Genomic DNA, 27,912 nt, shown 5'->3' with positions numbered 1-27,912 from the left:
AACTTTTAAGTTCAATACATTTGCAAAGATCATTTGACACTTGAGAGGATGTGAGTCCCAGGATGCCCATGTCTAGAAACAATGAGTCCCAGCCCTGGAACATTGAGTCCCTGCAACTTTGCATCTTGGAATACAGATACAGTAATCCTCCGCAAATATCACGCTTGTTGATTTGCGGTTCCGCTAGAATGTAGATTTTTATTACAGTTGTTACTCTGTTTTGTATTCTGTACAATATTTTTGTGTTATCCATTGCACTGGCTCTGTCTCAATATATTATGTGTTAAAAGTCAGAGGACAAAGATTTAAAAAAAATTCTTGATAACCCTAGAACCCCTCTACAAACCACATCTGCCATTTCGAAGTGATTATATGGCAGATATACAGCAGTTAAATCGATAAATAGGATGCCGAATGCGCCTTTTGCTTTTTGCATCCCGCGCCTTCCGGTCTTCGTCTCTTTCCGGCGCTGTGACGTCACACATGTTCATTCGGCTTTGTGTGCTATTGTTCCATGCTGTTGTTCCCGTCCTTGTATATTTGTTGTTGTATGATTTAACAATGTCACGATGGTTTATTGTGTGGCATTTGGTTGTAAAAAAGGTTCAGGCAGTGGCAAGAGTTTTTTTGGGGGGCTTTCCAAGTGAAGAAGGAATACGTGACCAGTGGATAGTGAAAGTCACTCGACAGGGGAAGAAACGTGGTCAGCTATGGGTGCCTAGCAAGCATTCCAAACTCTGTGCCGATCACTTCGAACCAGCGTGTTTTGAGAAAGCATTGGATACACAGGTGTAGTGAGGCAGAGGCTGAAACCAGCTGCGGTGCCAACTATTTTTCCTACGGCCATCGGGACCTCCACTGCGAGGAAGAGAACTAAATATCGCAGCCGCCACAATGCACCAGCGAAGCGGCGCAGACAAGAGGTGAGCATTTCCTTGTATATATCTACGACTCTATTATGGTTACTATGCACTGGGGAGTAGGAAAAAAAGACTCACACAGTTCAGTACTGTCGTCTGTACTTTTGCCTATATGACAAGCAAACAGACACACGGCAAAGACTTTGTGTGCAGCGTGTTATAACGCAACTAGAGCGAGGGGCACACAATATATAGGAATACTACATCCTATGTAAAAGTTTTGTGCCGTGCCGTCACTGAAACATATATGAATATATAATACGTATAGTCGTGCTCAAAAATATTGGCACACCTGGGGTGGCATTATTTCATCCGGCATAAAAATTTGCCAAACCAATATGAGCGTTCATCTAAAGAATTTCATACCGGATCTGTCGTGACCTGGGTTAACAACGTCCGCCCCCGGCACGTCAACCTGTAGGGCGGAGGTGGAAATTCAGCTGCTGTGGGTCGAAGACGAAGGAGAGTTGAAAAGCGGGTTCTTAGGCAGGAAGAGGAAAATACAGAGCCCAGAATTGAATGTGGGGACTTTGAATGTTGGGACTATGACAGGAAAAGCTTGGGAGTTTGTTGACATGATGATTAGGAGAAAGGTTGATATATTGTGTGTCCAGGAGACCAGGTGAAAAGGCAGTAAGGCTAGAAAGTTTTAGGAGCAGGGTTTAAATTATTTTACCATGGTGTAGATGGGAAGAGAAATGGAGTTGGGTTTATTTTAAAAGAAGAATTTGCAAAGAATGTCTTGGAGGTGACAAGAGTATCAGATCGAGTGATGAGGCAGAAACTTGAAAGTTGAGGGTGTTATGTATAATGTGATTAGCGGCTATGCCCCACAGGTAGGATGTGACCTAAAGGTGAAAGAGCTAGACGAAGTAGTTCTGAGCACCGTGATTGGTGCAGATTGTAATGGACATGTTGGTGAAGGAAAACAGGGGTGATGAAGAAGTGATGGCTAAGTACGGCATCCAGGAAAGGAACTTGGATGGACAGATGGTGGTAGACTTTGCAAAAAGGATGGAAATGGCTTTAGTGAACACTTTTTTTCAGAAGAGGCAGGAACATAGGGTGACCTAAAAGAGCGGAGGTAGAAGCACGCAGGTGGCTTACACCTTGCGGAGACGATGTAATCAGAAGGAGGTTACTGACAGTGATGTAGTGGTAGAAGAGAGTGTGGCTAGACAGAATAGGATGGTGGTGTGTAAGATGACTCTGGTGGTGGGGAGGAATATTGAGAAGACAAAGGCAGAGCAGAGAACCATGTGGTGGAAGCTGAGAAAGGAAGAGTGGACAGAAGGAGCTTCCAGAAGACTGGACCACTACAGCTAAGGTGATCAGAGAGAGAGAGGCAGGAGATTACTTGGTGTATCTTCTGCCAGGAAATGAGAGAAGGAGACTTGGTGGTGGAACCTCAAAGTACAGGAAATCATACAAGGAAATAGGTTAGCTAGAATAAGTGGGACACTGAGAGAACCGAGGAGAGGAGAAAGGAATACATTGAGATGCGACACAGGGCAAAGGTAGAGGTGGCAAAGGCAAACCAAGAGGCATATGATGACATGTATGCCAGGTTGGACAGTAAAGAAGGAGAAAAAGATCTATACAGGTTGGCCAGACAGAGGGATAGAGATGGGAAGGATGTGCAGCAGGTTGGGCTGATTAAGGATATAGATGGAAATTTGTTGACTGGTGCCAGTAGTGTGCTGGATAGATGGAAAGAATACTTTGAGGAGTTGATGAATGGGGAAATTGAGAGAGAAGGAAGAGTAGAGGAGCCAAGTGTGGTGGACCAGGAAGTGGCAATGATTAGTAAGGGGGAAGTTAGAAAGACATTGAAGAGGATGAAAAATGGAAAGCCAGTTGGTCCTGATGACATTCCTGTGGAGGTATGGAAGCATCTAGGAGAGGTGGCTGTGGAGTTTTTGACCAGCTTGTTCAACAGAATTCTAGCGGGTGAGAAGATGCCTGAGGAATGGAGGAAAGGTGTGCTGGTGCCCATTTATTAAGAACAAGGGTGATGTGCAGACCTGTGGGAACTATAGAGCAATAAAGTTGATGAGCCACATGATGAAGTTATGGGAAAGAGTAGTGAAGGCGAGACTCGGGACCGAAGTGAGTATTTGTGAGCAACAGTATGGTTTCATGCCTAAAAAGAGTACCACAGATGCCATGAGGATGTTGATGGAAAAGTACAGAGAAGGTCAGAAGGAGTCTTTGTGGATCTAGAGAAAGCGTATGACAGAGAGTACCCAGAGAGGAACTGTGGTACTGCACGCGGAAGTCTGGAGTGACAGAGAAGTATGTTAGAATAATACAGGACATAATAATACGAGGGCAGCAGAACAGTGGTGAGGTGTGCTGTAGGTGTGACAGAGGAGTTTAAGGTGGAGATGGGGCTGCATCAGGGATCAGCCCTGAGCCCCTTCCTGTTTGCGGTGGTGATGGATAGGCTGACAGATGAGGTTAGATTGGAATCCCTGTGGACCATGATGTTTGCAGATGACATTGTGATCTGCAGTGAAAGCAGGGAGCAGGTGGAGGAACAATTAGAAAGATGGAGGCATGCACTGGAAAGGAGAGGAATGAAGATTAGCTGAAGTAAGACAGAATATATGTGCATGAATGAGAGGGGTGGGGGGGGGGGGGAGAGTGAGGCTACAGGGAGAAGAGATAGCAAGGGTGGAGGACTTTAAATACTTGGGGTCAACCATCCAGAGCAATGGTGAGTGTGGTCAGGAAGTGAAGAAATGGGTCCAAGCAGGTTGGAACGGGTGGAGGAAGGTGTCAGGTGTGTTATGTGACAGAAGAGTCTCTGCTAGGATGAAGGGCAAAGTTTATAAAACAGTGGTGAGGCCAGCCATGATGGACGGATTAGAGCCAGTGGCACTGAAGAGACAACAGGAAGCAGAGCTGGAGGTGGCGGAAATAAAGATGTTGAGGTTTGCTCTCGGAGTGACCAGGTTGGATAAAATTAGAAATGAGCTCGTCAGATGTTTTGTAGACAAAGTTAGAGAGAGCAGACTTCGATGGTTTGGACACGTCCAGAGGAGAGAGAGTGAGTACATTGGTAAAAGGATGATGCAGATGGAGCTGCCAGGCAAGAGAGCTAGAGGAAGACCAAAGAGAAGCTTGATGGATGTCGTGAGGGAAGACATGATGGCAGTTGGTGTTCGAGAGGAGGATGCAGGAGATAGGCTCTCATGGGAAAGGATGACGCGCTGTGGCGACCCCTAGCGGAACAAGCCGAAAGGAAAAGAAGAAGAGCATCATTATTCAAGTACATCCTTTTTAAGAACAATTAACTTTTAATTCTGAAGAATATTGAGCATAGGCATAGTAACGCAAACAATAAATAAAACAAATGTAAATAAATAAATAATACAAATAAAACACTGTGGACTGTTCAGAAAAATTTCACTTAAAAAAATATTAAACATTTGGCACAGAGGTATCGTCATTAACCCAATAAAGAGGCCCCAAAAATGTCTTGTAAATTTGACACACCACAGAGAAGAGTGTTTTTAAAAAGTCTGCCAAATTTGGGTGAATTCCAAAAAAAAAAAAAAAAAAATCACCATGTATGTTAAGTATGGCCCGCCCTCGAGCTGCAGGACTTTGAGACCTTCACCTGTCAATCAAATATGTTTGCTGTAGTCAACTACGGGCTGAATGTTGACAATGTGTGCCGCTGTGGTTATGGTTAATAAACGGTTAACTTTCTCGTGTGTGTGTTATGTGGGGAACACACAACCCTGAGTCGAGCAATATGTTTAGTTCCTTAACTCGCTATGTAATAAAGTTAACTTTGCCTTAAGTGGCCCTGTTGGGTGCATCTACGGAGTTATCGCTTGCTGCATCGTGAGCCACGCCGGGTGTTCCTACAGCAATGAAAATGTATCAAGTCTGGAAAAAACTCTTGTGTCCGTTTTATGTATCGAAAGATAACCCGCCCTACTCTGCCTCTGATTGGTTGGTACCTGTTGCTTGGATACGTACTTTTGATGGATTTCTTCTTCGGTGTTTGTGAAGGCACTTCAGAATGAGGGGCTAATAGGGACATTATTCAAGATTAGCTCTCACACTTACTATTCACATGGTCTCTTACACACTACTGAAAGGCTCTCATACGCAATACTGAATTGTTTTGTGCTCATAAATATTTGTCAAACGCTGTCATACACATGACTGAACGTCTTGCTCTCATAAACACTACTCAAACACGCTCACACGCGCATGTCACTGAGGCTTTCCCTAACGGCCCCTCATACTTCAGCAACACACACACACACACGTAGGGTGGGTCTTCAGCCATGTTTTGCGTCCATGGACGCAGATTGATTATACTTTATGCGTCCTTGCTAATTTTTTGTTCTTCTCAAACACGGGACGCACATCAAATGGAATCCCTTTTATCTTCAAGAACTGTTTTTTTGTAAGCTTTTATTAATTATTATATATATATATATATATATATATATATATATATATATTATTATGTATATGTATAAACTGTATATTATATATGATTAAAAAACAAACATGTCATTTAGGCCAAATTGTTCCTGCTTTTTAAAATCTGTTGCAATTGTGTGACAGCTTATGTTACTGTACATAACCGTTTTTATCTCCTCTCTTTAGTAAATAATATTTACCCCTCCCAAATTGAGAAACGTTTCCTATTTCCTGAGCTCAATAAAGTCCTTAAAATGCTTTTGTGTGGAAGTATAAATAACCAGGTTATTTTTTTTTCCATCCGCTGGTCATCTGTACATAAAGTAGTTACCGGTATATAATAAAACTGATTAGCAACTGATTTTCTGCCTACTTGAGAAAATACATGAGAACACAGGGCCAATAGAATATTCAGTGATAAAATGAAGGAATACCCTCAGCCATCTGCCTCAAGGTGATATTGTCCTTCACATGCAAGTTTCCATCCATCCATCCATTTTCTGAGCCGCTTATTCTCACTAGGGTCGCGGGAGTGCTGGAGCCTATCCCAGCTAACATCGGGCAGGAGGCGGGGTACACCCTGAACTGGTTGCCAGCCAATCGCAGGGCACATAGAAACAAACAACCATTCGCACTCACATTCACACCTATGGGCAATTTAGAATCTTCAATTAACCTACCATGCATGTTTTTGGCATGTGGGAGGAAACCAGAGTGCCCGGAGAAAACCCACGCAGGCATGGACGGGGAGAACATGCAAGCTCCACACAGGCGGGACCGGGAATTGAACCCCGGTCCTCAGAACTGTGAGACAGACACTCTAACCAGTTTCCACCGTGCCGCCAGCAAGTTTTCAGTCTCCCAAAAAAACGAATTAAAAGTAGTGGAACTGCTGAAAAGGTTTCTGGTCTCTATAAAGAGCTACGCACTATTACAACTGCACAATATTTACAATTCCAGTGGTAGACAATTAAATCCTGAGGTTCTTTGTCAAGCAATTACTTTAATGCACTAATTAGACTTTTGGAGTCTCATAAGGATTCAGTTGCGTTGTGCATCACAGCATTGCCGAAAGGAATTCCCTTGTCAATGTGGAAATGACAGCCGTGCACGCAAAACGAATAATCTTCTGATTGTGATGGTTGGGGTCTTCCCTGAACTCATTCTTTAATACTAAGCAATACGTTTGCTTCGAGCAGCTCAGAAGATAATCAAAGACTCCCTGAAGAGTCTGCTCGTTTTAGAGGGGGCTTCGTTATTTGATTAATAGTTAATCAGGTATTAACATGAAATTGTGTGACATTAGCGGGACAAATGAGAGCCGGAAGAAGCGAAGATGAGAGGTGGAGGAGCTCTCTTTGAAGAAGAGCACGCACAATTAAATTCTAAAATTAGGACCTTGATTAAATATTAAACTTTCTCTACCTATTCTGGAGGAAGCTGCCATTAGCTTTGAAGCTTTTTGGCATTTATTATGAGGTGGCGTGTGGTTTACTTAAGTCACATCATGGTCACACTGAACTGCAGGAAAGTGCTTATGTCACTTAGCCAGAAACAATTGGCATACAGGCAATCACCAAAGAGGGAAAATGTTTTGTAGGAATACTTGACTTGTCAATAAGGCAATCAACAGTTGCACCTGTATGTACAATCTAATGAGATCCAGTACAAATGCTGACTTTTGAAAAATATACTACAACATACATACATTGCTCATATCTGATTGACACTGACACAGAGGTAATAGTTTACAACCCCAATTCCAATGAAGTTCGGACATTGTGTTAAACATAAATAAAAACGGACTACAATGATTTGCAAATCATGTTCAACCCATATTTAATTGAATACACTACAAAGACAAGATATTTAATGTTCAAAGTGATAAACTTGATTGTTTTTAGCAAATAATCATTAACTTTTCAATTTTATGGCTGCAACACATTCCAAAAAAGCTGGGACAGGCGGCAAAAAAGACTGAGAAAGTTGAGGAATGCTCATCAAACACCTGTTTGGAACATCCCACATGTGAACAGGCTAATAATGATTGGGTATAAAAGGAGCTTCCCTGAATTGCTCAGTCATTCACAAGCAAAGATGGGGGGGGGGGGGGTTACTAGACTGGCCTGCCTGCAGTCCAGACCTGTCTCCCATTGAAAATGCGTGGCGCATTATAAAGCGTAAAATACGACAATGGAGACCCCGGACTGTTGAACAGCTGAAGCTGTACATCAAGTAAGAAGGGGAAAGAATTCCACCTACAAAGCTTCAACATTTAGTGTCCTCAGTTCCCAAACGTTTATTGAATGTTGTTAAAAGAAAAGGTGATGTACCACGGTGGGAAACATGACCCTGTCCCAGCTTTTTTGGAACGTGTTGCAGCCATAAAATTCCAAGTTAATGATTATTTGCTAAAAACAATCAAGTTCATCACTTTGAACACTAAATATCTTGTCTTTGTAATGTGTTCAATTAAATATAGGTTGATCATGATTTGCAAATCATTGTATTCTGTTTTTATTTATGTTTAACACAACGTCCCAACTTCATTGGAATTGGGGTTGTCTTATTGTAGTTTGATAGCTTCTTTTTTTTCCAGGGAAGTATGGCCGTCACACAAACCTGCCATTCCTCAGACCGCCGCTCACCACAGCTCTTCTTACACTTGGAAAAGCTCATCAGGTCACAACCGTATCGACTTGTGTGTGTGGAATGATAATGCTAAAACATTGGGTCTTCTTTTGCTTGCAGAGTGCCATGTTCGGTAACGGACTCGTATTTCAGAACCTCCTGCAAATGCAGCTCGCTCAGCAGCAGTTTTTACACATAAAAAACAAGTGCATCAGCAGTGTAAGACACCTGTGTGAGTGTGTGTGTCTGAGTTTGCGATAATGGGTTTTTAACTTCATCTTCAACACATAAAATCACTCAAGCCAATAAGATGATTTCCCCCCCCCCCCCCCCAATTTAAATCTCTCATGTGTGACCCATACCCAGAGTTTTTTTTTTACTGCTTGTGCCGATGTTTTCATGTGTTCAAGATTATATTACTCTACAGCGAACAAGAAAGCACACGTTTTAAAATTATAAACTTTTATGTCAAGACATAGTAATAACAATAATAATATATTTTTTTTAAACGCACAATAGAAACCATCTGTTTCTATACTGTGTATCCTGTTCAGAGTCACAATGGATCTTGCTAGCTATAAACTGGTGCTTATCCCAAAGAACTAAGAGCGAGAGGTGGGAAACACCTCTAAATCCTGAACCGATAAGAGGTCAATGACAGGACTGACACATAGAGACCAATACTCACTTAGTCTTCCATGAAGCTAGCATTTTTTTCTGACTGTGTGTTAGGAAGCCTGTTCACTGACACCTTGAACAGCGTGCTTCCCAGATGGATAGATGGTGTTGCTGGTTTCTAAAGTTGTACATGTCAGATCTAATAACCTTTTCCTTCCACCTCCTTAGGCCTCCAGCCTGCTGGGAGATCCATCCAGGTTGCTGATGCAGAAAACATTACCTCTGCAGGCTCCAGGCCTCATAGCACTTGGGAAGGGCCTCCTGGGAGACTCCCCCTCAGGTCAGTCGACCGCCTGTAAATCTAAAGTCGAAGTGTAATTAATACAAACAAATTAAAACATGTCGACACCCAAGTTACACTGTCGTCAATGTACCTAAAGGAATACTTGTATTTATATATATTTAAACATTTTCATTTTTGAGAGTCTAAGTAGGATTAACAAATTGTACAGGGGTGTAATGTCACACAGTAAGTTTTCAGTGTTTTTCGGGTATTATGCACAAACTTGATTGCAGTGCGAATGCACATCCGCTGGGTTTTGTTCACGTTAGACTTGTTGGATCTGAGGATGTCATTTGTCTCACTGATATTGGACTACTGCATAGTAAGTGTGATTTTTGTGTGAGCCTCTCTGATCTCTTTAAAAAAAAAATTTGCATACACTTATAGTTACTGTATGTGTTTATGAAACCATTGAGTGGGACTATTGTGAGTGAGCACACTGTGCTACTGCTACAAAAAGTAGATAAGTGATGATGTATGAGGTAAAAAAAAAACAACAACATTTCCTTTAGCAGACTAGGCAGCTGAGCTACAGGGGACAGATGCACTAATGGGCTTTCCTCCTGTGATATTCAGTTTGCATCCCTTCCCTTTTTTTTTTTGCCGCCTTTTGTTGTTTCCCTTTCACTGACAGAGTTTTGCCACAAGCCTGTGCCAGCGTCAAGCCACAATGCCACAGTACTGGTGTCAGCAGCAGGCGCGATATCCTACCTGCAGACCCGACCCGGTGGAGAACAAAACAGCATCCAGTCGATCTGCACCGCCTCCGCCCCCTCCTCTTCCTCCGTCCCGTCTTCCTCCTCCAGCTCTGGTGACAGGCAGGCTGTCCCTCCAGGGAGTGTGATGCAGGGACATAATTACTCTTTGGGACTAAGTAACTCAGGCCTGTGTGCAGTTCCACCTAAACCCCCAGGAGGAGTGTATACATCCACAGGGCATCACAACAGTTCTGATGGCTCCTCGCCGGCCAACATGGTGAGCACAGCCAACAACACTTGTCCTTGTACTTTGACCCTGGCCTCACTCAAACACTCTGTCATGTCTTGTCACGTCTCTCTCGTTAGCAAAAAAAAAAAAAAAAAAAAAATTTGAAAATGTTGCTATTGTCCAAACCTTTAAAAAAATAAATAAATAAATGATCATCTTCATTTTATTTCTACCAATCAATCCCGTGATCAACCAGGAAGGTGTACGTCTGCTGCTCAAAGCATTCAATCAAGCTGCATGGTTTGGTAAAATAGCGGAGCGCATTAATATTGGATTAATTCAAATTAAATATTCGTAATTTGGAATGAAAAAATTGTATTGCCATCTAATTATTTTACCCCTTTTTTAATGATGTTTCAAATGCTTTCCATATTAGCGACACAGTGCTCGACTGGTTTGCACATCTGCCTCACAGTTCTGAAGACCGGTGTTCAAATCCGGCCTCGCCTGTATGGAGTTTGCATGTTCTCCCCATCCCTGAGTGGCTTTTCTCCGGGTACTCCGGTTTCCTCCCACATCCCAATAACATGCGTGGTAGGTTAATTGAAGACTCTAAATTGCCAATAGGTGTGCATGTGTGTGGGAATGTTTTTTGTCTATATGTGCCCTGCGATTGGCTGGCGACCAATTCGGGGTGTACCCTGCCTCTCGCCCAAAGACAGCTGGGATAGACTCCAGCACGCCCGTGACCCTAGTGAGGATAAGCGGTAAGGAAAATGGATGGATGGATGCGTGTCATATTTTCAATTTGTTGCCTAACACCCCTCATTTATTCCTTTTCTTGTTGGCATGTTGTATATTTCTTCCTTCTTCTCTGTTTCATGTACACAAACACACATCCAGTCAGTATGTGAGCAACAGCTTCAGTCTCTGTCCTTTTGTAAAGTGGAGCATTACAGTGTTTTCATATTTACTGCGTTTCATCCCATTTGTGCAGCTGAACCAACACCACAACCTTCCCATTCCCCTGCAAGGCCGCACCTCTGCTCGCCCACATCTTGAAATGAAACTCTGTTCACATCCTCATTCATTGTGATTCATGGAGATAATCCTAGTGCGCAAGTTCTTCGGGGAACCGAAGGGCTGTCTCCCCTCAAATTGTATTTTTTGTAACGAAGGGAAAATGTCATTAACAGCGAGCGCAATCCTCTCAGGTTCACAAGCCTCGTAAAGCTCAACCAAGTCATTGTGACTCTGAGTTAACGTCAGCATGTGGTACGATTAAGGTTCAATTAATTCCTCCAGAAAATTGGGCAGCAGTATTGCCACTTCTGAGTTGATGCACCAGCTGGTAATGTCATTCACTTTGAAATGTCAAATGTCTTCTCTTGAGGTAAACAATGGCCAGAGTTCTCTGCTGGGAGAGCCCCCCAAAGATGTCAGACTCCCCTCAAATCCGTACCTGAATCTAGCCAGTGTAATGCCAGGGGTTGTTCTGCAAGGTAGGCGAACACACGTTCATATGTATTTAGACTTTGGATTTGTCATGTTAGCAGTCGCTGGTCTTTCTTGGCCTCGGCGTGTCTCCTCCACGGCGCCTGCACCTCTCTGCAGGGTCACTGGGCAGTAAATCTCCGGCAATGCCGCCGACCTCGGGCCTGTACGGCAACTCGGCGACCCCCGTTGTCTCCCAGGGTAGCGGCTCCTTCTCCCACAATGCGGCTCCTCCCAGCACAACCTCCTACAATACTGACACTTCCTCTGACTTCAGCCAGTACAACCAAGCCTACACGCAGGTACTGTGGCATGAATCCAATCCTGGATTTCCTCATTTCTTTTTTATGCACTATATTATTAGGATTGTTATTATTTACTTACATTGATAGTTTTCTATTTTACTGTTGTTTACTTTGCTTCTCGTTTCATTCTTTTTCTTTTTTTTTTTTTAAATCTTTCCCTTCGCAGTCATTTTTCTTTCCCTTCTTCTTTGTTCCTTCCAGGATATTCTTTACATTCACAGATGTACACTGCTGTCCAGTTCGTGTTATCATCTCGTTTTCTTTATCGGTAAATGATGGTGTCCGCTGTTTTGCCGTAAACACCAAAACATGTAACAATGGTTTGATCTCTTTTGAATAACATGACGGAGACAACACATAACAAGCGAAAGTTTTTTGTAGGATGACAAAAAATGTGCACTCCAGCCAATCTTAATCTTAATTGCGTGTGTGCGTCTTCTGTAGGAGGCCATGCAACAGTGGTACCAGCATTACCAAACAGCACAAGGCTACAACTCTGCTATGTCACAGGACAACACAGCCACGGATTACACTAAGGATCACACACAGGTAATCGAAAGTTTTGCATTTGTTTTGTAGCGTAAGTGGTTCAAAACACCTGCATTGCGTTGACAGCTTAGCATGTATTGAAATTGAACTAAAACGCAATCGGGTTACATGAAATGTGTAGATTTGGGATCAAATGGAATATAAGAAGGCCTTGTTGTGTTTCAGATTCCACCAGTTTCCTCCTATGGTGATTACAGCTCCTACATGCAGACAGTCACTCAGTGCTACTCCCAGTCTACAGCTACGCACGGCTATGCCAGCAAGGTACCGTACGCACATGTACATCAACCCACCCAGTATTAGGCAAATGATGATGATGCGCTGTACCACTTCGAATGGTAACAACAGCAATATACAGTATTTGCTTTTTTTCTGTTGAACGACTACAGTTCTCGGCAGCACGTTTGCCTAACAATTCTCAGGTTCAGGGTTTGAATCTCAACTTTGGGCCTGTGTGGACTTTGCATGTTCTCCCCATGTTTGTGTGGGTTTTCTCTCGTTACTCCCGGCTTCCTCTCACTTTCCCAAAATAGGCATGCTCCGTGAATTGAAAACCCTAAAGATGTCAAACCCATGGCACAGAGTCCAGATCCAGACCAACACATCACTTTATGTGGCCTGCACAAGCTTGGCGCAATTTTTTTCTAGGCTTCTGTTCAAAACTAGTTATCCATCATTAAAAAAAAAAAAAAAAAAAAAGCAGGGGCAATCATATAACAAATAATAAGGGACAAGGTATTACTATACAGGCCACACGCCTCGTCCGTAAACAAACGGCACAGATCAGCTTCCTGCTAGTAGAGATCATGGCTGGTTTAAATAAAAAAAAAACTAGCCTAGCACAGATGCCACTTTTAAGTGTATTTTAAAGAGCCTACAGAAGACATGCTGTTGATGTTGTATTGTCCTAAAAAGAAAACATTCAAGCAGCTGATGTTTCATTTTAAACTCTGTCCCTTTTTTGTTTTGCGTTTTTCACTTTATTCTACTTTTACTGCACTGAATGTGAACTGAACCATGACCTTTAAACCGAGATCACCGCCGATCACCTGCCCAAAGTCAACAGGGATAGGTAGGGTCCAGCTCACCCGAGACCCTAAAGAGGGCAAGCTGGATGACTGGAATGCTGTACATCTATGATCGTGTCAATCAAAACTGAAAACTAAATTCATTGTAAAGACACATTTTTACAGATCTTGTTTGTTGCCTTTGAATTGTGTGGAACGTTGTGTAAGTTTGTTGTCATGACAACACTCTAAAACGCAGCCTTTAGCTTATGTCTGCATTATTACACTGCCACATTGTATTTTATAAGGATGTTCGATACCACCTTTTTTTTCAGACCGATACCAGTACAAGTATTTACTCTTGAGTAGTAACTGATACCATTACTGAGTACCGATACCAATACTACTTTTGATACACAACATTTCAATTGACGTGAGATAGCTGACTTCCTGTGTATGATATGCTTACGAACCTAACTAGGATTAATGACATGATTGCTTGAAGTCAAGCTTGCTCAAACTTTGTTTTCCTTTTGGCTGGTGTCTTCGGACAAAAGTTAAATGCACTTATATCATTAATTTATACAAATATGATAAGGTACATGCAAACACGAATGAAGCCTAAAGACCATCTATTGTCATCTTTGGTGGCTCTGGGCTAAGATGAACAAAAAAAAAAAAAGATATTGTAGACATTTTAAGTTCCCATGGGTGCTTTGAACCAGTCCCCTTCCCCATTCACCCAAGCAAGGAGGAAGTAAGTGCTTTTACGCGTTTTGCCGAATGCCGAAGCAGGTTGCGCATATACCGGATTGTGAACGCAGACCTTTCTGATGCACATGATGAGTCGTCAATGTGTCAAACCCCGCAGTTTAGCGCCAACTACTGGCAAGGAGGATGAACTCGATGTCCGATTTTTATTTATTTATTTATTGCCTTAAGTATCGCTGGCTGGTATCGGCAGCCTTCACCAGTACCCGATACCTGCTGATATCGATACCCGGCGTGTACTCGCCCATCCCCAGTATTTGACACAAAATGTTAATTTGAGTTATTAATATGATAGTAGTCTATTGAACATTGGTGATACACGAAGTGTTTTTAAACAGGAAGTGGATGTGTGTAAGCCTCTAGGCGTGGCTCTTCATGCTGTCAACGATGGCGTGGCTCCTCCCCCGGCTGTCCTACCGACTGCTGCCATGCTGCCCACCTACAGCACCCTGCCTCTGATGCCCGGTTTCCTTGGGGCGCCGCACCCGATAGCGGCCACGCCGAGCCCTGTCACACATGCGCAAGCTGCCGCCACCGACTGGAACACCTACTATTATGTGAGTAGAAAAGTTGGACAGCTTCTTTTTCTTGTCCACTTTAAAAGCTTGCGTGTGACTCAGGTCAGCGATTCAGGAAGAAACATGTCTGGGTTTGTTTGTTTCTTGCCACATTAATCCATTTTGAAAAGAGTGCTCAACTCAAGAGAGCTTACTTAACAGAGGTGAAATAACAAAATCCAAACATTTCATCTTTCAGCTGCGGCTGCTGGGTTCGCCCTGCAACTGAATTTATATTAGCGAGCATTATTATTTGTTGGCAATGGGGAAAACACGAATGGTGGTTTTGACCTTTGTGACAAAATCGTGGAATGGACGACTAATTCAGTCTTGTGTTTCAGGCACACGGTACTGTCATGGACGCTTGCTTCGAAAATAAGTTACTCGGATCCAAATCTGGCAGTCTATTACCTGTTTTCATGGCCATCTTTATGTGACAAGCACGATTTTGCAAAGTCTGCTGCATAGTGTCACATAGAGTGCACAGAAGTCTTGTGTGACTGCAGCTCAGTGTGCATCAAAAGAATGAGCTTTATAAATGCTTTTGCTTTTTGTGTGTGTTGGGGTACCAGTGATGGCAAAGAAAAATGATGATGCCTCTCTAAGCCAGAAGTTTGACTGACTTGAAATTATATTGGAATGATTATGTCTTCCCGTTAGTTTTGGAAATGTTGTATGGAGAAAAAAAAAATCACAAGGTAAGAGCATACAATGACAAGACTTTGTCAAAGCAGTGTGATAAGAACCTAAGTTAGCTTGAGGCAATTATTTTGACGTTATGATTCTTCTGGGTCCATTACCTGACCTGATGATGATGCTACTTGTGATCTCTATTTAATGTTTAATGTACAAACAGCTGACAGGAGAACCTTTTCAGATAGAGCGAGTTGGCTGATGATATTAAGAGACAGGATGTGGAAGTCTGAGCTCCCGAGCGCTGTCTCTACAGAGATTTCCAATTGTTTGGACAGACTGCCTTTGGTGGCCCCCTCTCATGCAGCTAAACCCTGTTAGCCTGCTCTTATCCTAAAACACACACAAACACAGCATGTTTGCATTGTTGTCGAGTTCATTTTCACGGAACTTTGTCAAGCTATTTTGCGCAGAAGCCAAACATCCTTTGTGAGCTTTTCACAGAAGAACCTTGTCAGTAATGTGTAAACCAAATTCTCTTTTTTTTTTGGGGTGGGGGGGGGGGGGGGTGATTATATCCTAAAAATCCATCCATTTTCTATCGCACTTGTCCTTAATAGGGTCGCAGGTGAGCTGACTGTAGGTGAGAGATGAGGTACACCAGCCAAGATTTCCAAAAACCGAAACTGTGTGATTTGTCCCCCTCTTCTTTAGAACCAGACGCGGGGCCACAAGAGGGAGTATCCCCAGTTGGCGGTGCAGGAAGTGACGTCATCAGATGGCGGCTACATCGGGCAGCACTCCCAAGGCCTTGGGGGACAGTATGCCGACTATTTCAAGAGGAAGAGGCTCTAGAGTGACATGCTCGCTGGGGGTCACAGCTTCTTCGAGTGGCTGAATCTTTGAATACTGCTTAATAGTAAACGGGGGGGGGGGGCCTCGGTTTACGACAGCGTTCCATTCCTTCGGCGGCGACGTAAGCCCGATTGGTATGCAAGTCGGAGCGCGCCGTAGTCCATTACAAACCCACGCTAACGCATAGTAGAGTCATATTGATGTGCATATTTGTACAAAAAAACAGTTCGGGCCAGTAATATACAACAATACGTTTGGCGGGAACTAAGCGTGCCTTCTTGTGCTGTGTGATGATGTACGTCTTCTTACGCCGCTGCAAACTAGTTTACTAGGCGGCGTAACCTCGAAAAATCATGTGTCACGACCGTTGTAAACCGAGGCCCCCCCCCCCCGTGCAGGTGGCCATCTGGAGGGCAGCTGCCGTACATTGTGAAAATCCACCAGGAACCTCCCCATTTTGAATTGCCTATAGGTGCCACAAGAAGGTCTTTTGCCTACTTTTGTCTAATGAACCTCCTCAAATCCCTTCAACCTAGTTCATTGGAAGAAAGATGCCACAAGATGGTGATACTTTTCCTGCTCTGGCCTGAGTATTGCAGAAAATGGGAGTTTTTCAGCAATGAATGGAGGGCAGGTTTCCCCCCAAAAATCTCAAAATGAATTTGCAAATGCCAAATCGCAAATATACAGGGGTTCACTGTAAACCTAAATAATAATAATAATAATAATAATGCTGTTGCTTGTGTCCAGGTCAAGCCTTAACTCTCTTTGACTAGTCATTTTCTCCCCCCCTAGTCAGTGTCAACTATACTGATATTACCGTGTACTCGTATGATATAAACTCGTGTCTGCTAAAAGACTGGTCAAACGAACACTTGAAACTGATGGTCCAACAACAGTCTGTCTGATCCTTTTCTCCTGCTCTTTCTCTTTTGAACATGGGCAGCTGTTACACGTGCCTCTGTTTGTGTGTGTGTGTGTGTGCCCATAGGAAGTGTCAGCCATTTTGTAATCCCAACACTGGGAGGACATCAAGAAACAGGGCGTGGACCAATAAGAGCTCTGTTGACATACATGAATAATAGACTGAATAAAAGTGAGTATACTTGTGTACTGTACATATTAGAGCAAGCCATGTGTGACACACAGCTGTGTATTAAGGACATTTGTCAGCTCTGTTGTGAGCATAATGTATCACAAGAATGAAAACATTAGCATATTGATTTCAAATCCAGTTTGCTGTATATTTGTAACCTAATGTTTTTTGAGTCACATGGCACCATGTCATTTTGAAGGGGGAAAAAAAAAAAAAAAAAGTTTCTCCCTCTTTTTAATTGACTTTTACAAGTTCACATTCTTCATGAGGAAAAACAGGGTCATGGTCTCATTTATTTTGTTTTAACGCCAAACTTTAAGGCTAGGTTCACTTTGTGTATCCGGTATGAGGAGGCCTCTTTTCATTTCCCCACAATAATCAAGCCTCGTAGGCCGAGGTCAAATGCGACAGACTTGGAATGATTTCCAGTCCGTATTGTTTTTTGTTTATTTTTTAAATCCAACATTTCTTGTGGGGACTTACACTCCATTGGCCAACAGTTTGCTTTTTGGGTCGCTTTTGAAGCCTGTTACGGATATATCCTCAGAGTGTAGAACTAAAGTAGAACTTATTCGGTTGCATCTGTGTCATCCAAATGTTTAGCTTAGTCACACAGGAAATGTTTTGGAGCTTTGTCTACACCAGTTTGTGGATCTAGTACTTGGAATAGACAGCAACAGCATTTGAAAAAGGAACGTTCTCATGATATGGACAAAATACGCAGTGTAGTTGTGTGTGACACCCACTCAGTATTGTGTCGAGATGGTACACAATACTGATACTAAATGTTGCTGCAATAAGCGAGGGTTGGTGTGGATTTGATTGGAATCGCTGTTCACCTTCCAATGACCCTTTTTAAAAAAAAAAAAAAAAGCACATACAATCTGTTATCTTTAGAACAAAAGCAGTGTCTGACAAATGTTTTTCTTACTCATTTTGGCAGTCAGTTTGCTGTAAAAATGCTTCATGTCCAACTTTAATTGATTATCAATGAGGGCTTGCTACTTTAGTATTACTGCTTGTTATGGCAATAAATAAGGCTCTTACTGCTGTTGAATGTATTATAATTACTCCTCTAGTACAGTTTTATAATAATTTTACTTACCGAGGACTGTTCGGGCCACACTGAAAAGACCCCCAAACATGAGATGTTACAAGTATAGTATAAGCTCATGTCATTTTTTACAATTGGACAATTACGACACAAAAAGTCAATTTCATATCATATGAAGTCTTTTTTTACATTTAAAAAAAAAAAAAAAAGGATAATTATGACACAAAGTTATAATTTTAACAAGGGATTTAAAAATTCCCACACAACATGAACACGACATTCCTTGCGTTCAAGCACTTCGACATTAATATGAGAAATCTGCAATTGTGACTATATTTGCTTCATTTAATGACTTTATTCAAGTCATGATTTGTTTTAAATTATTTCTCCTCATAGTTCGCAACACAATTGTGAATTTATTCTTGTAAAATTACAATCTAATACCTTTAACGACTTTATTCACATAATTGTTTTAAAGAAAGTCTCTTACAACTTTTTTTTGTGTGTAATTCCTTTCATTTCATAGAACTTTGCACAATTTGCATTTTGTCATTATTGTCAAGTTATTCTTTTCAGTGTTACCCTAATACTCCTTAATATATTATATATATATATATAAATAACCTATTTTATATATATATATATTTTGTTTTTTTAATTCTGCTACTGATAGAATTGTACAGTGCAGTACTTGCGTGGCCATAGCAACACTGAAAAGCAATAGCAGATGAGATAGTGAACCATTTTTTGAGGGTCACCGGGCTAACGTGTTCTTCCATACACCATTTTCTTACTCGTATATACTACTCTAGTCTTATGATGTTGTCATGCTTAGTGTGCTATACGCCGTGAATATTTGTCACACAACATTAGTCACTGTCATTACTTGTTTCCCTATGTTGTAGTGATACAGTATATTCCCCGTTTTGTGGAATCAATCGGCTTCTCTAACCTTCGTGTACGTAACTGTATGATGTGTCATCTTCCAGTTTGTGTAAGTATCACATAATGCATAGAACTACCCATCTTATGGAGAGGCGTTCCAAAGAGTTTGCCGTGCCAGCGCTCACAAATCAAAGTCCCCACAAACGTTGAGTCTACCACAGACTAAGGGCTCGTGAACTGCCGAGTCAGCGGGCTGGAATGTGCTGTCGCTACGCTACTCTCGCCAGTCATCTGTGAGTTAGTGGGAGTGTTGCAGCATGGTCAGCCCTTTCTGGCAAATGTCTACTTTATGTCGTCTGTTGCACGGGTGGGGAATGGACGGTGTGAGCGTTTGATCAGGCCCGTCGTGCAATTCTAAGAACAAATACAAATCTCACACGACCTGTTAGAAAAAGTTGGGCGGCACACTTAAAATTGTTACATTTTTTTGGGAGTAACTTTTCAGCCTGGCCTAATGTCTTCATTCGTCCATCTTTCTTTTGCTGAAACCTGCTTTCCTGCCTTCCTTCCCTCTAGCTCAGAGCCACTGTAATTTTTTTATTGCAACCTTCCTTCGCTTAAAGCTACTTTTCAGCCAGCCTGCCTTCCTTCAGTTCAGGTCCAATATTGCTCTAGAATCGTCAATATTTTTGTTCTTGACTCAAATGATTTGCCATTAGTCACGGTACCACTACAAAAATAAGTTGATTTAAAAAGTGTTGACCTACTTTTTGGCTCATCTTGTATATTAAGCAATAGATGTTTGACTAATGTAGTATCTATTTTTTTTCATTTATTTAATGTGGCCCTCAAAAAAAACATAGCAAACAGGTTGCCCACCTCTGCAGTGTTTAGAGTTGGGCCTTTAAATCCGTTTGCGTTTGCTCAATGTAGACATTAGTCAGTGCCCCCTGAAGATATCCCAAAAGTATTTTCATGTTCATGAAAATATATCATCTTTATGTGCTATCGCTTTTGTATTCACTTTCATGTCCAGAATTGTATTGTTGTTTTGTTTGGCCAAACGGAGCGTGTTGCAAAGGCACAAGTACACTGTACCTATGTTACATTGGTAAGATGAGGCTGGCCATACAGTAAATAACTATGTGATACTTACAATATCATATTGCATATGACTTAAGATGAGGAATAGTGCTTCACACTTTGTAAACATAAGGCTTTTATTTATTGGGGATCTGATATACTGATTGTAGATTTTGCTATATTTTATATCACTTTGATTGTTTTACTGTGAATGCAGTATTTCCAGGGAGATTTGCAACGGTTACATACAGTATATCTTCATGAGTTAGTTAATATTACATTTGGAAAGACAAAGAAGACAGTTGTTTTATTTATTTTTCAATTGTAGAACTATGGACATTTTACTGTTGTCTTTTTTTCTTTTAAAAGGAATTGTCTTTTACATTCCTAATTAAAGTGTGGACTCAAGTGTGTCCTTTCTGTCTCCGTCACTTTGGTCCGATTAAAGTCTTGCTCAAAGCCTCTCACGTGCAGAGTGCTATGTTACTGTCAAATAAAAATACAATTGCTGATATAAATGTAAAATAACCATTTAAAATACATTTCAATTTAGAATGCCACATAAACTAACAAGTAAGGTGAGATTCATCAGTCCTGCAACTTTTTTTTTTTTTTTTTTTTTTTTGAAAAAATAACTTTGTCACGCTAGCAAAGGAGAATATACATACAAGAAGTGCGAGCCATGTACGTGCCACTGATTAGCAATCAGGATGCAAGCGCTATCAATGTATGACGACGACATCCTCAGCTCAGGTGCATAATCCTTAAAAGGACAAATCAGTGGTGATTTTCTGGTCGTGTGCAAATGAAGGCTGGCCCAAACTTCCACTTACAGTGTCACACATGATTCCATGGCTCCGGAGGCTCCCTCTTAGAGAAGAGTGGCACTCGGAATTAAATGAAAATAAAAACAAACATCCAGCCACGCAAAATGGTTGACGGGAGCACTCTCATCCATAAGATGAGGTCCTTAGGGTCACACGATGAGCTGGGATTGTTAAGACGCCGCCGATTATCATATTAGAGAAGAGCATGCCTAACAGAAGTGAGATCCTATAGGTTAGTAGCGCGTGGCTTCAGAGAACGAGCGAGCGAGGCACCGATCCAGGGTGACGTTTCATTTGGGAGAGCCGAGCTGCTGCTGCTGCTGCTGCATGTCGCTCAGCTCGTCGATGAGCTGCTTGAAGGTGATTCGCCTCTCGGGGGCGTGCTCCCAGCACTTGCACATCACATCATACACCTGCAACCACACAATAGAACACTACGCTTAATGAACAGTGCTGTGATATGGATTTGTCGCACAAACCTTCACAGAAACCAATAGCATGCTCTTTGCCCTCACTAGTAGGAGAACGACATGTTACTAGTGAGGCAAAACTGCGCCGCTACTAATACTAGTAGAACACACTTGTCAAAAGCAGCAACACTTGTTTTTGCTCCCATTTTTCATGAGCTGCAAAAAAAAAAAAGCCTATTTTTTTCTCAAATATTGTTGACAAATCTGTCTACATCTGTTCGTGAGCATTTCTACTTTGCCAAGATAATCCATCAATTTCACTGTATTGAGTTCAGCTCATGAAATAAGGGAGCAAAACCAAAAGCATATGATTTATATTTTTGTAAAGTTGTCCTACTTGCAATGACAAAGGGCATACAAGTATATGGACATCAAGAATACTTGAATATTATACTTATTTATTGCATTTGTTTAATATTCTTGATAAGAAGCCTACTATTGCGTGACACACAAGCCTAGTAGTGCAGCATAGTAAGCTGCATACAAGTAGACCAAAGGTTACTCGTAAGACAGTCTTTCTACCAGTGCGCTGATGTGTCTTACTGATGAGGAGAAAGAGCATACTAGTACATCGACCTCGAGCTGGATATCGAATAAACGCTCACACGGCATTCCAAACTGTGAGAACAATGGCTCGTAATAAGGTGACTAACATTATCACCATGGCGACCCACTGATCAACTACTTTTAAGCAGTGGAACAGCCAGAGCATGTTGTGCTAGCGCCGAGGTTATTATAGTAAACGAAAACGAATGAAATAACTAAAACTAAAATTGAAAAAAACATTTTCTTCAATGAAATAAAAACGAAACAACTAAAACGCCATTTTGCTTGCAAAACTAACTAGATATATTGTTTTGGTCAAAATAACCCACAATAGTGCTCTTACTGTGTCTTTTCAGGCATGGGTTTTTGAGACTTATTTGTGGGTCTACTCATGATTTATATGCCTATTAAGTATCAAAGTATATCAAGTCAAAATGACATTTATTTGGGCAGAAAATGATTATGGCCCCAAAAAAATAAATAACTCAATAATCAACGCAGAATCATTTGGCTGTTGGAAGGGAAAACTGAATAAGAAAGTGTCTTACACGTTCAGGGCAGCCATCAGGTTGTGGTAACCTCTTCCCCACCTCCAGCACACCGACCAAATGAACAATGATCATCTGACCTTGAGCTGAATCAAGCATTTTGGAGAACAGCTGCAAGGCACGAAAGTAGAGTCCAGTCAAAGTTGTGAACAAGATGGCAGCTTCTTTTAAAAGACAAACCTGACATTTTGATGGAAAAAAAAAACAACTATGTACAGTAATCTGCCCCTATAGACTGCAGATAGGGACCAAGTCCTGCTGCAAATTGCAAAAAAAGGAGAGTAATTGACGGCCCCTTTAAAAATCTTTTCGGCCATTAATCGCTGAAAAGCTCACCTATTGCTGTTTTTGTACTCAGGCCAAAGCCCTGCGTCATTAACAGTACTGCTTTGGTGCCAGGTAACTATGTTGAAGTGAGTTGACCAGCTTCATGTTGTGCTTCACCCGCCATATTCTCTCGTCTATTATTCGCAAATTTTAGCTATACGCGGCAGGGCTCGGTCCCTACAGTGGGTGTGGAAAGTATTCAGACCCCCTTAAATTTTCCCCTCTTTCTTAAATAGCAGCCATTTGACAAAATCATTTGTTTATTTTCCCCCCATCAATGTACACGCAGCACCCCATATTGACAGAAAAAAACATAATTGTTGCAGATTTATTAAAAAAGAAAAACTGAAATATCACACAGCCATAAGAATTCAGGCCCTTTGCTGTGTCATTCATAAATTTAACTCGGGTGCTGTCCATTTCTTCTGATCATCCTTGAGATGGTCCTACACCTTCATTGGAGTCCAGATGTGTTTGATTATACTGATTGGACTTGATTAGGAAAGCCACACCCCTGTCTATCTAAGCTACCTTACAGCTCACAGTGCATGTCAGAGCAAATGAGAATCATGAGGTCAAAGGAACTGCCTGAAGAGCTCAGAGACAGAATTGTGCCAAGGCACAGATCTGGCCAAAGTTACAAACAAAATTCTGCTGCACTTAAGGTTCCTAAGAGCACAGCGGCCTCCATAATCCTGAAATGGAAGACGTTTGGGATGACCAGAACCCTTCCTAGAGCTTGCCGTCCGGCCAAACTGAGCAATAGGCGGAGAAGAGCCTTGGTGAGAGAGGTAAAGAAGAACCCAAAGATCACTGTGGCTGAGCTCCAGAGATGCAGTCGGGAGATGGGAGAAAGTTCTAGAAAGTCAACCATCACTGCAGCTTTATGGCAGAGTGGCCCGACGGAAGCCTCTCTCAGTGCAAGACACATGAAAGCCCACATGAAGTTTGATTTTAAAAAAAAAAAAACACCTGAAGGACTCCAAGATGGTGACAAATAAGATTCTCTGGTCTTATGAGACCAAGATAGAAAATGTTGGCCTTAATTCTAAGTGGCATGTGTGGAGAAAACCAGGCACTGCTCATCACCTATTCAATACAGTCCCAACAGTGAAGCATGGTGGTGGCAGCATCATGCTGTGGGGGTGTTTTTCAGCTGCAGGGACAGGACGACTGTTGCAATCGAAGAAAAGATGAATGTGGCCAAGTACAGGGATATCCTGGACGAAAACCTTCTCCAGAGTGCTCAGGACCTCAGACTGGGCCAAAGGTTCACCTTCCAACAAGACAATGACCCTAAGCACACAGCTAAAATAACGAAGGAGTGGCTTCAGAACAACTGCGTGACTGTTCTTGAATGGCCCAGGCACAGCCCTGACTTAAACCCAATTGAGCATCTCTGGAAAGACCTGAAAATGGCTGCCCACCAACGTTCACCATCCAACCTGACAGAACTGGAGAGGATCTGCAAGGAGGAATGGCAGATGATCCCCAAATCCAGGTGTGAAAAAATTGTTGCATCATTCCCAAAAATACTCATGGCTGTATTCGCTCAAAAGGGCTCTTCTACTAAATACTGAGCAAAGGGTCTGAATACTTATGGCTGTGTGATTTTTCAGTTTTTCTTTTTTAATAAATCTGGAAAGATTTCAACAATTCAGATTTTTTTATGTCAATATGGGGTGCTTTTTTGTAGATTAATGAGGGAAAAAATTAACTTAAATTATTTTAGTAAATGGCTGCAAAATAACAGAGTGGAAAATTTAAGGGGGTTTGAATACTTTCCGTACCCACTGTATATCCTGCAAATAGCGGGGGAACGCTGTAGTCCCAGATAAGGCTTTTGGCGCCGTCTTGTGGCATCTAACGGCTATTAGGGTTTTGGCGCAATGCGTTTCAGAGAGCACAAAAGCAGTGAACAGGCCATGTTTTCAATAAGTTCCTAGTTTCAATAAATTGAAAGATTGACCGTAAAATTGATTAATTCTGTGGACTTTATCATTTCCTATGGTAACAAATGGGAGGGTCAACCAAGAACTGATTGGGTTCGACTGCAGAGCTTCCCATGTTATATCACAAAAAGAGGTAGAATGTGTGTGATTGTGAGCACCTGCATAGGGGTCTTGTTGGGGTCACAGTAGGTGATGAGCTCATACATGGTCACCCCAAAAGACCAAACATCCGATGCGAGGTAGAACTTACATTGTGTCAGGCATTCCGGAGCGTACCTGAGGCACACAAATACAGGACAGGGCCTCCAATTATTATGCCAGAAAAAAAATACAATTAACACCATGTGACTTAAAGAACCTCTCCAATGCTGTAAACATTGGCACTTATTCCATAGTTCTGGACTTACAAACCTTGTCTGCAGTAAAAAAAAATCCCCCCAAAATAGACTCCGTAGTAATTTTAGATTTGTTTTCTGATGACATTAGACTTTCAGCCATATTTTGGCCAGCCCACATTAAGCTCCAAACCTGAGTGAGCCTCATGACCTCAGCGACGATACACACACACACACACACACATATATACACACACACACACAAGAATTACACCCATTGTACATTTAAATACAAGACATTGTTTCAGAGATAACTTGCTTCATAAAGGAAAACCTTTTAGACATTTGTCAAAAAAAAAAAAATACATTGTGCCGGCATTACCAGATAACTAGCAACCCTTTACTGCTCAGTGACTGTTTTGTTTTTTGTCAATGTCTTTCTGTCTCCAAAGTGTTCTCTGTCAATTGACTGTCTGTTGTCGTACTAGAGCGGCTCCAACTACCGGAGACAAATTCCTTGTTTGGTTTTTGGACATACTTGGCAAATAAAGATGATTCTGATTATTGACTGGCTAGCTAAAATTAGCATTCGATCACGGGAGGGATTTACTTTCAAAGAATGAATATTCACACACAAAAGCTGTAGTAACACATACAGACAGGTAATATAACAATACTCTCAGGCTTATATTGTTCCTAATCTGTGAAAAACAAGTTGGTTTTTTTTAAAGTTCTACTGAGACTTTCTTCTTCTACTCTTTTTTAGCTTACAGTAAACATGTAGCTCAATGCATGCATCGCACCGCACTGCCCCTAAGAGGCTCAGGCAAATGTCTGGTCCCAGTTTCTGGCACGGCGGATTTTAGGGTAACACCAAGAAAATTTGCATGTGCTGTTTCCCAGAATCCATTGCTATAGTTAAAATTACTGGATCCCGTTTTGACTGCATTAAAATCTTGACTATTATTTTTACAGAGAGGGTTTAATAGGAAAATTGGTATTGTTTTTAGTCATTTATAGTTAAATTGGTGTCCTTTTTAGTTGTGCGTCACTGCTGATTTTTGTGGCGATCTGGCACCCTTTCTCAGAATGGTTAGAGTGATGTTGCCTGTTAATACTACTTGCAGGCCTGGATTTATACGAATGTCAGCTGGTCCACATATTGCGTGCGCTGTGTAATACGCACAATGATGTCATTATTCCAAGTAGGATCGACCAGAGAATAATTTGAAAATTCAGCAAAACTCCATGTAATCGTTAACTTTGGAACCGGTTCCCTCCCATTCTTGGTTCTTCATTCCCATCTCTAGTCACGAGACAACACTTCACATGTTTTTCTTTAAGTATTTACCAGTAAATAGGGCTATCATTGTCATCCTTGACTGTGTAATAGACTTCATTGTCCTTAATGCTTTTGGTCAGGCCAAAATCTCCAATCTTCACTGTCCGCTCGTTCTCCACCAGCACGTTTCGGGCAGCCAGGTCACGATGGATGTAATTTTGAGATCCCAGGTACTCCATTCCCTAAAAACAGATTTTTGTCACTCCATTGGTGTTGAAATCTCCAAGAGAGCTCACACACAAAATCCTCCTAAACTGGATTTACACTGCACCACGGTCAAACTGTTGAGTAAATCTTGACTGAGGGTGCATCCACACACAGTTTTCTTTCGGTGCTCACATATCAGTTGACTAAATAAATCAATAAATTTTTCACACCGCCTGTCCTCATTAGGGTCGTGAGAGAGCTGGAGCCTATCACAGGTACAGTATTTTTGGGTGAGGAAGGGTAGATCCTGCACCGGTCGGCAGTTAATCGCACTCAGTCATATAGACAATTTATAGTCTTCAATTAACCTAACATGCATGTTTTTCGATTGTGGGATGAGGTCAGAGTACCACGTGAGAAACCCCACGCAAGCATTTGGAGAATATGCAAACTCCACACAAAGCCAAGCCTGAGCCAAGAGTCGAACCCAATACCGCAGAACTACCATATAGCCCTTATCCTCTTCAGGGTCGTGGGGAGCTGGAGCGTATCCCAACTGACTGCTGGTAAATGGCAGAGTTCACCCTGGACAGGTTGCCAGACACACATACTGTAGAAACACTACCATTCATACTCACCGAGTGGAGAGTGGGCGGAACACACATTGCCTACCAGTGACAAGCTGATAAATTGAACAAATTATTTGTTTAATAACTTCTCTTACAGTACACCAACAAATAGCAAGCACGCTTTAAGGGAACTTCAGGGGCAAATTAACCCCCTTCACATGAGCTGCTTGAGTAACTGCTTACATGCTAAACCAACAGCGTTTTTAGAAAGTCACAGGTTACATTTGCTCACTACCTGTTGTCATGATGTTTACGGTCAAACCTACCTGGGTTATTTATTTGGCTGATTGCTTCCAACTCTTAAAATTGATTGACAGACTGGTTTGATTGCAAAGTTCTTTCCTGACCAAACCAAGCGCCCCAAAGGGAAAAAGAAACTACAACAACAACCCCAATTCCAATGAAGTTAGGATGTTGTGTTAAACATAAATAAAAGCAGAATACAATGATTTGAAAATCATGTTCATCCTATATTTAATTGAATACACTACAAAGACAAGATATTTAATGTTTAAACTGATAAACTTTATTGTTTTTAGCAAATAATCATTAACTTAGAATTTTATGGCTGCAACACATTCCAAAAAAGCTGGGACAGGTGGCAAAAAAGAC

The 27,912-nt window shown here is 41.7% G+C and overlaps 2 protein-coding genes across 10 annotated transcripts in view; one reads left to right on the top strand and one right to left on the bottom strand.

Moving 5' to 3' along the window:
• raver2 (ribonucleoprotein, PTB-binding 2) overlaps positions 1–27,912 on the top strand; it is an 87,287-nt gene that overhangs the window by 57,638 nt on the left and 1,737 nt on the right. The window contains exons 7-16 of one of the 6 annotated variants that reach the window (XM_061778801.1): positions 7,969–8,051; positions 8,121–8,219; positions 8,847–8,958; positions 9,596–9,936; positions 11,282–11,390; positions 11,503–11,684; positions 12,132–12,236; positions 12,402–12,500; positions 14,353–14,571; positions 15,919–20,590. In XM_061778801.1, coding sequence (XP_061634785.1) covers positions 7,969–8,051; positions 8,121–8,219; positions 8,847–8,958; positions 9,596–9,936; positions 11,282–11,390; positions 11,503–11,684; positions 12,132–12,236; positions 12,402–12,500; positions 14,353–14,571; positions 15,919–16,059 — 1,490 coding nt within the window. In that variant the 3' untranslated portion in view covers positions 16,060–20,590. Of the gene's footprint in view, positions 1–7,968; positions 8,220–8,846; positions 8,959–9,595; positions 9,937–11,281; positions 11,391–11,502; positions 11,685–12,131; positions 12,237–12,401; positions 12,501–14,352; positions 14,572–15,918; positions 20,591–27,912 lie in introns of those variants that run through there. The other 5 variants (XR_009789309.1, XR_009789310.1, XM_061778798.1 and 2 more) reach the window with 5 other exon arrangements.
• The window catches only part of jak1 (Janus kinase 1), a 62,085-nt gene continuing 54,647 nt past the window's right edge, over positions 20,475–27,912 (bottom strand). For all 4 annotated transcript variants that reach the window (XM_061778794.1, XM_061778797.1, XM_061778795.1 and 1 more), the window contains 4 exons: positions 26,534–26,706; positions 25,006–25,123; positions 22,569–22,679; positions 20,475–21,417 (listed from right to left, as the gene is read on the bottom strand). In XM_061778794.1, the coding sequence (XP_061634778.1) occupies positions 21,295–21,417; positions 22,569–22,679; positions 25,006–25,123; positions 26,534–26,706 (525 nt within the window). In that variant the 3' untranslated portion in view covers positions 20,475–21,294. The remainder of the gene's footprint in view (positions 21,418–22,568; positions 22,680–25,005; positions 25,124–26,533; positions 26,707–27,912) is intronic.

Source organism: Phyllopteryx taeniolatus, chromosome 7 (assembly GCF_024500385.1).
Source record: "Phyllopteryx taeniolatus isolate TA_2022b chromosome 7, UOR_Ptae_1.2, whole genome shotgun sequence".
Classification (NCBI taxonomy): Eukaryota; Metazoa; Chordata; class Actinopteri; order Syngnathiformes; family Syngnathidae; genus Phyllopteryx; species Phyllopteryx taeniolatus.
The sequence above is the reverse complement of the archived record's forward strand: the minus strand, read 5'-3'. Positions and strand labels throughout refer to the sequence as shown.